Source organism: Spinacia oleracea, chromosome 5 (assembly GCF_020520425.1).
Source record: "Spinacia oleracea cultivar Varoflay chromosome 5, BTI_SOV_V1, whole genome shotgun sequence".
Taxonomy (NCBI): Eukaryota; Viridiplantae; Streptophyta; class Magnoliopsida; order Caryophyllales; family Amaranthaceae; genus Spinacia; species Spinacia oleracea.
In genome coordinates this window covers 1,285,850-1,297,986 of record NC_079491.1, presented here as the reverse complement: position 1 = coordinate 1,297,986, position 12,137 = coordinate 1,285,850, and the positions used below count along the sequence as shown (strand labels likewise).

At 33.2% G+C, this 12,137-nt stretch overlaps 1 protein-coding gene across 1 annotated transcript; it reads right to left on the bottom strand.

Annotated features, from left to right (window-relative positions):
• Window positions 1-8,997: 8,997 nt before the first annotated feature.
• Window positions 8,998-9,914, bottom strand: LOC110775859 (uncharacterized). The gene has a single exon (XM_056828577.1). It carries the CDS (start codon window positions 9,822-9,824, stop codon window positions 9,192-9,194), a length of 633 nt encoding a protein of 210 aa, XP_056684555.1. The 5' UTR covers window positions 9,825-9,914; the 3' UTR covers window positions 8,998-9,191.
• Window positions 9,915-12,137: the final 2,223 nt, after the last annotated feature.

The window sequence follows — 12,137 nt, the reverse complement described above, 5'->3', positions numbered from 1 at the left end:
TTTGTGCCGGAATTTTTCGTGCCCTGTGTCGGATTGTGTCGTGCTTTGTGTCAACTCGATCTAGTGCCATATTTATTAGTATGTATCTCGATCACTTCGTATCTTTTAAGACAACCAACTAACCTAGTTGATATCTATTACGGTTTGAAAACATGATAGTGGTAAACACTGTCTGGGGTTTGTCCATGTGTATGTAGATGCTTCCTTCATAACTCCTACATGTATATCAAGTGTGGCAGGAGTATTACAGGACTTTGCAGGTAACTGGTTGCAGGGATTTCAAAAACAAACCTATACACTCAACCCTCTACAAGCGGAGCTCATTGGGATTAAAGAGGGAATGGTGTGCGCTCTAAGGGAAAACTACAACAAGATCATTATCTTCACAGACTGCCAAAAGGCAGTTGATCTGTTCAACAAAACTGATTTTGAAACTGACATGTACTTTGGCATTTTAAATGAATGTAGGGAGTTATACCAATCTTTCCACGAGGCTAGATTGCTCCACATTGATCGAGACAGGAACAAGTTGGCAGATGCTCTAGCAAGGAAGGGGAGAAATGCTTCTTTTGATGTTAATGTAACTAGATATTTGGCTATTCCTCCTAGTTATTGTTTAAATTTAGTCCTTTCGGATTGTAATAGGCGTAACGCCGAAACGTAAACTCCTCTAATCATGCTGTTTTCAACAAAAAAAAAAAAAAAAAGATAGTGGTAAACTGCCAATACAAGAGGTGGGGGAGCAAATGAAGAGTGCAAGTGAATAGTTGGTGGGTGGTGAGAAAAAGTGGCTGTAACTAGCAGTTGTTGTGAGCAATTATAGAAGTATGACTTTGTACTAAACCTGGATTTTCAATGATTTCAGTTGGCCAATTAAACCTGGTTAGGTTCATTAGCCAATTAAATTCCTTACTTTCATCTTAATATTTATTGTCACTTCTTTTTGAGGGATTTTCTTAAATTTACTTACTCTTATGCCTCATAATTAGTAAATGATACAATCAATTTTACTATATTATATAAGTATATAACCTCCGTTATGAAAGTTTTTTACACTTTAAAATATATGTCTAAAGGTATAAAAACTTTGACCGTAAATTATCTCTATTATATATATCAAAATATTACTCCCTCCGTTCCTAAATAAGTGTCACATTTGGGCTCGGGCACGGTAATTAATAAAATTGTAAAGTGTGTAATAGTTAATGATTGGGAATGTTTTTTTTGGGAAAAGGATAAAGTAGATAATTGTTTAATTGAATAAAGTACAAATAAAAGTGTATGTGAGGATTGAAAAGTGGAAAATGTAGAATGTGTAAGTAAAAGTAATTATGATTTGTAGAAAAGTGGGAAAAGTGTATGAAAAAAGTGTGAAAAGTGTATGGAAAAGTGGGAAAAGTGCATGTTCAAAAATAGAAATGTGACACTTATAAGGGAACGCCAAAAATGGAAATGTGACACTTATTTAGAAACGGAGGGAGTATCATATAAGATTTTGTTATACTGGTCTCGATATGTATTTTCATAATACCAACTTTTTATAAATCTTTCCACAAACAAAATTTGATATATTATTGGTTAAAATTGTATTGGAGTATATGCAGCCGTGCAGGAAGTAAATGTAAAGAATTTTAAGAGAAGGGATAGTATTACAAGTGTTTGAATACGTATATAAATGTAAAAGCCTTTTTATATTAACCCTAAGTCTTTATCTAGCGAATGAGTTATCCTATTCAATAACCAGATCTAGTACAGTGTAATAAAGTAGAACCCTTCAAAATTGTAAAACAAACAAAATAAACAGGATCATAATAAAGTCATGGGAAGGGTCTGCTCAAAACATTGTCAAGTTAGCAATTGGATGTTTGGGGCCAACATATTCTGTAGGACCCCCTCATAAATCTGAAATTGGGTTTTTGGATATTTAGGCCTATTCATATTCATATTCTATTCAAGATAAGACCACATCCAACAATAATTCAGATTGTTAGGTTAATAAATAAGTTGAATAAATGAGCTCGGTTTAGGTTGCGTTCTATTCACATGATTTTCATTTATTTTTTCTGAATTTATTTTATCTGAACTTATTTGAACTTATTTGAATTTATTAGAACTTATCAAAACTTATTTTAGTTATAAATTATACTTGGCCAACCTTATTTTCCCTGAACTTATCTTATCTGAACTTAACTGAACTTATGTCTTCAAATAAGTTGGAATAAGGTGAAGAGAACAGGGCCTTAAGCTCGTTTGTTAATTTCAACTGGAATATAGGGGTGAAAATGAGCTGATATATGCTTGAACTATTCGTAAGTGAGCTCGGTCAAAATTCGTTTGTTAAGTTAATAAACAAGGTTGAACAGAAAGTTTAAGCTCGTTAAATGAACGAGTCAAATTAAACTGGAACAACTTCATATATACTCGATTCGTTAATATCCGTAAACGACTCGTTTATGTTCTGTAAGTGTGTTCATGTTCGATCATAATGGAGTAAGATGAAATTGATATTAATTTGATTCCCTCACAAAGGACACAAATCAAACAAGATTGGCATAATATATCATATCCATATACTTAAAATATGATGCTATAGCGGATAAGAAAGCCAGCTACTATGTGTGTCGCTATTAACTCAATTTGGTGGCTCCGATTTATTGTAGAATGGGCAAATCATAATTTTTGTTATAAAATAAATTTTGTATTTTTTGTTTATAAATAAATTTTGTATATTTGAATTAGTTACTGATCTTATTGTATATAAGGTAGAAAACTACTTTGTATATTCCTCATTTAATTATTTGTAGGGAAGGACACGAGCCTAACCGAGCAGACACTACAACATATAAGATCAAAGAGGGCGAAAAATATCGCCCTCTTTGATGTAAATATCGCCCTCTTAGGCTAGCAGGGCGATTTTTATATCGCCCTCCCATCGCCCTGTTAGGCTCGTTGTATTAGCTTAGCAGGGCAAGTAATATTTTTCGCCCTCTTTGATTGAAATCAAAGAGGGCAATATGCTTCGCCCTCTTTGATAGAAATCAGAGAGGACGACTTTTTCCCGCCCTCCTTGATTGAAATCAGGGAGGACGACTTTTTTTGCCCTCTTTGATTATTTCAAGGAAGGCATTCTATTTTCTCCCTTACTGATTGGAATCAAGAAGGGCAGTCTATTTCGCCCTCTTTGATTGTATCTAGGGACACCTGTTTTTGCGCCCTCTATTTTGCTTTTTTATTTCTTTTTTTTTATAGGCTAGCCAATACAGCAAATAAATTAACCTACATGGGATTCGAACCCACATCTTTGCGCATTTGCAGCATGCTCTTCCAGTTGAGCTAATAGGTTAGTGCTACTTATATATTTAGATCTCCGATTCCAAAATGAGGAGATAAACATGCGAGCTAGTTGTCCTTGTTCCGATGACAGAGCTTTAAAGTACTAGTAAATACTATCTTAACCAACTAGATACTGCTATCTAATCCTATATACTTTGTCATCTGAAATCAAAGCTCAAGAGGCGTGTACCTTTTTTAAGTTGATGCATTCATGTACCTTTTTTACAGATATCTCATATAAAATTGCAAGACACGTACAGGTTGTCTGGATTCATTCCTGGTGCCATGTAGAGATTGCCTAGAATCCATTCCTTGTGCTGACCTGAGCTAAAAAAATATTTGCAAAACCAAATTATATTTTACTTCATCGAATAGATCATATCCAAATAAGGCTATTATGCAAAACTGCCACATTTAAAAATAAACATGAAACACTTTGAACAAACACAATGTCCCAAACAACATATAACTATGCTGAAGCTGAAACTGAAACTGAAACTGAAACTAAGCAATAAAATACCAGAACATATGCACATAAAAATGTATCATCGTGAAAGACTTTTAACAGAAATATGTAACTCATCAGATTGCTTGCCACAGCTCAAGAAATTAACCAGGGAAACAGGTAGCTTAATGATATGAAAAAGAAGGATACCTATATGCAGTGGCAAGGTCAGAGGAGAACAAGGTGTATAAAAGACCTGCTTCAGAAAGATCAACAATATAATGAATCTAGAGTGATTAAACACTCTCTGTAGCAGAAAAGAGAAAAAGACCATGTAAGAGAGCAAGCTTACTACCTTAGTGGTGACTTGCCTTTTGGTTCGAACAACAATAACCTAACTCTAACCTCATAATAGTGTAATAGGGAAAGGTAGGGTCAATCCCACTTAAAATTGGCTTTATCAAACTATTTCTAATGAAAGTTAGAAACCCCTGTTTTGAGATTTTATGAACTAGCTAACTTAAGTACTAACTGAAAAATAAAATAGTAAATAAAAGACTAAGAAACAAATAATCAATAGAAATAAAATAAAATAGGGATTGGGAATTATATTTTGGCATTGAAATATCAACTGATCATAATATGCCCTCTAATCATCATCAGTGAGCTTGCGAACAGCACACACAACCAAAACCTTTTCGGTATTAGCCAATTGATGACTGTGAAGGTTTATGAGACCAAAAGGCGAAAAACCCATAACCATGATTACATCATAATGAAAGGTACCTTCACTTGACACTATTGAACAAAAATTCTTGGCAATGCAAATATCCATATAACATCTAAAAACTAACCTAAATTGTGAAAGATATTTTTTTATACCTGCAGAACTTTCTACATTTCTACTTTTAGCCATCTAAAAGAAACTAAACAGCAACCATGATTTCAATATAAATGTAAAATGTAAAACTGATAAATTAATTACTATACCCAACAGCACGAAGAGACAGGCGTTAAACTTGTTCAAACTCAGCAATGTATTACTAGTTTGTCTGCGGACAAGAATCTCACCTCTGTCAACAGCCGTATTTGGTGAACATGGTCCTTGCCCGGAAACAAAGGTCTTATGTTCATGAGCTCCATGAATATGCAGCCCACAGACCACAAGGACAAACTAACAATATCATTATTATATAATCATATTCATACATAATACGAAGTACAACTTTTCTGCCTATTAGCCAGTTACCAATTTATCACATCTCATGCATAAGCTCCACAATAATATAAGAACCACATACATAGACTTAAACGGAATAGGCAACATACAAGGACGAATAAACATTCAAAAGTCCAACTGTATTTGTACATTACAGAGAAAAAAACACTAGGAATCAGAGAAAGAACTACACTATAACTCTAATCTCACATCAAGTAATCAGAGAATATAAAGAAAATCCAAATCAACAACAAAATTACAACATATGAATCAAATTAATATAATAACACAAATAAATTGCAATGATTAAATCACAAACGGCATAGATATAAAATTATAGAAAATAAAAAAATCGAAAAACTTTGAATTATGTCCATTCTGCAAAATTTGAATGTTCAACATCAATTAGCATGAATATGCTGCAGAAATCAAATTCAAAAAGTACGATAGAGGCCTAGTACCTGAAATTGAAGGTTGGTCTGAAAGGAACGAGTAACTCCAACAGAGACCTCAAATTGTAAGATTCCATAGATCCGCAAACCAAAACCCTAAAATTAACCAAAAACAGCAAATTAACAGGGATTTTAGTATTGAGTTTTCAGTAAACTCAACAAATTATATAGACGAACATATATTGAGTCTAATTAACAAATTGTGGTTCCATAAGAAATCAATAATTCACAAACATCAAAAGAACAGGCAAAACCACAAACATCGCTAATTCAAAATAATACGAATTACAAATCTGCTTCTTATGGTAAACAAATCAATTACAATTTAAATGAAAAATAACATTAATTAAGAAAATAATTCGAATCTTATCACTAAAATACAGTAACATGAGATGATAAATACGGAGTAATGATGAACTAGTAATTCAAATGCCAGCAAAAAAACGCGAAGAAGTTGAGTAAATATGATACCAGACGAACTTCGGATATGAAGCAAATATGTGCGATTGGACCAAATTTCAAGCAAGCTCAACCAAATTTCAAGCGAACTCGATCAAATTTCAGGCGAACTCAACCAAAACGCATAAAATTAGGGTTTATGACCAGAGAAATTGAAGATGGAGAGGGAGAGAGAAAGCTAAACTGAATATTTAAGGGAGAGAAAGAGAAATTGAGAAGATAAAGCTAAATTGAAGATTTAGGGAGAGAACAAGCTAACTGAATATTGGAGTTTTCATTTTGGGATTCTTAGAAAGAAAATTTGGGTGAAGTTTGGTATTCGGAGTTTGCAGTTTCAAAGGAGTTGGGGATGCTTTTTTTAAAAAAAAACTGATCAAAGAGGGCGAAATGTGAGAAGTCGTCCTGTTTAATGTAAATCAAAGAAGGCAAAGAATACTTTCGCCCTCTTTGTTTTTACCAACCAAGGCAATGTTTGTTTGCCATATTTGATTTGTTCTATTAGGACGATTTAGAAGTTGCCTTTCTTTTTATAAAAAAATCGCCCTGGTTGTTTCTAATTCTTGTAGTGAGAACTATAATAGGCTCGGCTTGGTTTGGTTATTTTTTCTCGAGCTCGAACTTACCTCGAACTTAAAATTCCTTATCGAGCCAGGCTTGATAAGAATCATTCGATTTCGAGCTTGTTCGAGCCTTGATTCAATAAATTGATAAACTATATTCTTCCAACATGTAATATTACTAGTAATTTTCTTAATCTAACATTATAATAGTATTTTTCATGGACAAGTTATGTAAAATATTATCCCTTATTTGTCATTTAATTGATAGTTTAAACAATGGTACTAAACGATATATAAAAATCTCATAAATATGCATTATTATTCTTAAATTAACGAGGTAGCGAGCTTTCGAGTCGAATACCATTGAGTTTGAGTTGGTTTGTTTAGTTATCGAACCATAAATTTAAGCTCGAGATCGGTTCATTTACAAACGAATCGAACTCGAGTCGAACTTTTATCGAACCGATTCCGAACTGTTCACGAACAGTTCTGTTCATGTCCCCCTAATTATTTGTATCATTTTTGAAAGGCGAAACCCTCGTGCTCGACCAAATTAAGGAGAAAATAAAGTTACTGGATTAAAATAAGTTGCTTAGCTTAAAAGTTACAACTTAGAAGAGATCCAATTGCAAAATTAGTGTAATCATCTACACATAATGGTTGTAGGTTGCAATGATCTTTCTTCTCATTTAAGATCTTATAATCTTGATCATTTGATGGAAAGCACTCAAGTTTATTTTTTTACTGACTTACAATTTACTAGTAGGTAATGTCTTTTGAGCTATGTTTGTCTTTTGGTTACCCAATCGAGTAACTTTTACTCCAATTTTCACCTATATGAGCGTGTTATCGTAAAGCAGTGTTTTCTTCACCTAAATTTCACATATTTTATTTTATTAGCTTTGAACTTTATCATATACAGAGTATGACAGTATGTAATACTTCCTCTGTTCTTATTTAAATGACACAATTATTTAGTCACGTTTGCCAATCCACGATTTCAAACATTAATATCTTCAATTATGGATAAGAAAAAATTATAAAGGTTGATATTTAAAAAATATTTATTGAGACGAATCTAACAAGACCCCACATGATTATGTTTTTTCTTACGTATAAATCACAAAAGAAAGTCAAAGGATCTTGTGTGAATAGTGCCTAAAACTCAATTGTGTCATGTAAATAATAATGGAGGAAGTATAAACTTATCGTAACTTAATTAAACTTATTTTTCCTAAAATATGTGAAATAAGGCAAACAGAACAAGACATAAGTCTAACCGCCAATAATATAAATAGTAGGCAACAATATTTCTTTAAATATGTAAATAATGTAAACACTTTAGTAATAAGTACTCGATCTCGTTAGTAATAATAAGTGCTCGATCTAATAAAAGAAGTTAGTGAAGTAATCATATCGATCACATTACTAATTAAATAAACATAGAACAATGTTGTTATAAATCAAAAGTTGTTGCTAATGCTAGGCCAACTTTATTGACAAAATGGTAATTTGTGAAATCAATGGTACAAGTACTTGAACACTTTAACTAGCTAGGGCCAAAGTTTGGTGTAACTAGCTGGTTTACATATTACAAAACCAATGAGGTTTAATATAATGATGAACACTGAAAGCATGTGTACGGTAAGTTTTGTTTAAACAACGTAACTACGTAGTATATGCATTTAAAGATGGTTGTGGGTCTGGCCGGCTCGAAGCCCGACCCAACATGGGCCCTAAGTTGTGGGCTGTGGGCCGGGCTTGAGCCTTATTTTTTTTGGAAAAGTACGACAAGGCACGACAAGACAAAGCACGCTTAATTTAGTAAAATTATCCTTCGCCACGACGGGCCTCCAGCCCCGGTACGAAAGCCAGTGGGCTCGTGCCAGGCCTGGGCCTTGTTTTGAACTTTTCGGCCCGGGCCATCCCAGCTTGATGCAACGTGGGCCTGGCCCGATTAAGCCCACAGCCCGTGGGCTCTACCCGAAGCCCAGTGCGGCCCATAACCATCTTTATATGCATTAACTTGGAGTTCACCCACAAGTCCTAGTGGGCTTTATTCACATAAACTTTGATGGGCCTTTGGTTTTTTGAAACAAGGCTTTAACTTAATTTAGGAGTCCGAGTTGAATTCTAAGATCCGGAATAATTGAAAATTTGGCCTACGGCCTACCTATTCTAGTTAACTTTTTTCTTCTTTATTAAAATTGGTGAATGAAATGCAATTAGCCAATTCATTAAATCCAAATCTATTCTCTTCCTTCTCAAACACAAAACAAGAAAAATCACCGGAATGGGATGTTCTTGCCCTTCCCCGTCTCCAGCGAGCTCAACGGTTGGCACAATTGTGCGAGGGTGCTGTTGAAAGCCTATGTTTTTCACAGTCGTCCCACATTGGAAAAAGATGAGAGAAAATACCAACTTATAAATTTATGGAGTTACTCCTACAATTGCCAATTGATTTTAGTGTGGAACCTCCATTGAATTTGTAAGGGAACTGAACTCTAAACTGCCCCCCAAAAAAAAAGATTACACAAAGTCCAATAAATATTAATTCTCATGCATATTTATGCAGGAATTATCAAAATAACTACACAAGTAAGCTAGAGGAAATAAATAACATTCCTAATTAACTTTTTACACTCAAACTTTTTGATATTTGAAAACTACGTATTATACTACGTAGAACATAAAATGGCACTCCATGATATAATATTGTGTTTTTAACCCCAAACCAAGCCCTTATTATGAATCCTCTTACCAACCTTATTAGCAACAATCACCCAATTAGACCCCTTCTTAACCTCATTTTTCTTCTCTTCAATAGTGTCTAAACTAGGCTTCCAACTCTTCCCGGATACTTGCCTACTAAGATAATCCGGTTTTTCAACCAAATCATCATCATCAAGCTCACCACCGCCCTCGAACCCTAACACATCTTTCTTATATGCAGCGGACTTACAATAATTATTCTCACCACCAGCACTCGCCGTAGGACAAATCTTGGCAATAAGAGGTAAAAACTTCAATGAAGAATTCATTGTTTTAGACCTAATTAACATTGCATTAACCCTAATAAGAATTTGATTAGCCTCTTGAGGGGATAAATGAGCTAATTTACCTCTCCTTAATGGAACCATTAGGTAAACTTTGTTAACCTCTAGGGTTTTATCAGCTGGTAAAGGAGTTGTTCTTTTCTGTGTTGTTGATGATTTTAGATCAACCACCATTTGTTGTGGGTACTCCAACATTAGTTCAGCCACCGTTAAAGGGTTGTCAAATTCTTGGATAGAACCATCTAGAAGGATCACTTTTCCGGTCGCCGGCGAGCCATAATTAGAGACTTGATTGCCCATTTTTGTAATTAATGTAATTGAGTTATTAATCAGGAAAGTAATTAGATGGATAGAATGTTGTTTGATTGAGTATAAGTTTTGCAAATGTTAGATTTATTTATATTTAAGAGTGTAGGAAAGTGTTAGTTAAACCAATCCATCTTATGATAGATAGAAAAGGTGGACTTGGTAACAACTAAACAAATATGTAGGCTTTCGTATGACATGTTCATGGGGTTGTTGAACTGGGGATTTTAGTCCAATTTTAATCTTTTTTTTTGGGATGGATAATGACATATTTTTCACTTAAAGATAGGTTTACGTAATGAATTAAGTTTTTAAGAAAGTTTTAATCGATGCTATAGTTAATGATGTTGTGTCATCATTTGCCAAACCACACTACCTCCGTCCTGAAAAAATTGTGTAAGTATAATTCCGCAATTTAGAAGGTGGATCATGGTGTACAATGAGTATGGTGTACCTTAACAACACTAGTATATATTTAAAAGAATATCTGATTGCGTGAAAAAGAACATGTATATATTTTTTATTTATATTTTTAATAAATAGTGAAATAAATATTATTTTTCATGAAAAAAAATAAAATATTATATCGCAAGTACGCACATATGTTCTTTCTGTGTACCATGGTCTATACTCTATAGTCTACAAATTGGTATAATTCATCGAAAAGAGGCGAGGTCAAGGCCTGGCTTAATAGTCAACGCTTGCATAGCTTCTTTTTTTTTTTTTTCTTTTTTGAGGGACAACGCTTCTTTAGGCTCTGTTCTGTTCGACTTATTTTGACTTTTTTCAGACAAAATAAGTTCAGATAAGTTCAGTACTTAAGTTCATATAAGTTGCGATAAGTTCAGATAATATAAGTTCAGCAAAAAAAACTTTATTTCAGACATTTTCACACACATAAGTTTTTTTCAGACAAAATAAGTTTTTTTCAGATAAAATAAGTTCAGATAAGTTCAATTATGTTTAGTTAAGTTCAGATAAATTCAGATAATATAAGTTCAGTCAAAATAAGTCAAATATAATGGAGCCTAGTTAGTTTTGGTTAGTCCAAACTCCAAAGTGGAATCAGCCAATCATTTAAGTACGGTTTCAAAAGACCCAGTTTGAGTTATTGAGTCATTAACTTATTATGGGCCACAAAAGACCTAGTTCGTTCAAGGCCAAAAATAATATTTGATCTGTGCTTAGTTCTTGATTGAGTCAGACTTTTATTTATTTACTGTAATTATTTTCGACACAAGTGGATAATTAGAAACACATCAATGTGGAATAAAATACATGCAAGTTTTGATTATTACTCGTAATAATAATGAATTTATTGACTAGGTATTCCACGTAGTATAATGTACGTCTACAACAGATTGATAGACCCCCTCGTCGAATAAGAATGTAATCAAAACAATAAAATAGGGTATACAAAATGTTCGATATACTATATGATCGTAATTATGGTGAAAATAAAGTTTTTATTTGATTATATTATTTATGTATTTGTTAGATTCAATTCTTTATGTACTACTATATGTCGTATGACTTTATATCAATGAATCAATTTGATTATAAAAAAATACTCCGTATAATTATATTCCACCGCCCTCAAAAATAAATACGACATATAAACACGTTCTCGATCTTGCAAGTTTTAGGTTTAATAAGTTCAGATAAGTTGCAATCAATTTTACCGGCTCCTTAAGTTCCAATCAAATTATACGTAGAATACGATCGGTCGTTTTAACTATAGTTTGAACTTATTTCAGCAAAAATAATTTCAAATAAGTTCCTGTAAGTTTTTTTTTTGTTGAAATAAGTCAATATAAGTTTAAGTTTTTACAGACAATTTAAAACATAAATAAATTCAGATGATATAAGTTCTATTAAAAAAATAAGTTCATATAAGATAATTTCAGTAAGATCTAGTTGAACCAAACAAAGTGCATCGAACTAAGCATAAATTTTAGAGTTTGACTATACAGTCCGTCAATAAATAATCATACTTCAACATTAGAAAGGAGACATTAATATTATGATCAAGAATTCCTAATTAATAAAGAGTCAATCAATAAAATAATAATTAGCAAAAAAAATAGATAACAGAAGTGCGTAATACCAGTGTATTACGGTATTTTTGGTGTTAGCATCCGGTTCACCCTTAGGGCTAATCCGGATTCGGGGCGAGTTCTGGGTGGTTAGGTTCCATTCCCCTTCCAATTGTTGTTGCGGGGGATCGAACACGGGTTCTCCCTACCAAGTTCAGCCCCAATCACCACTGAACCAACAAACAATTGGTAATTAAGTCAATAATTACAT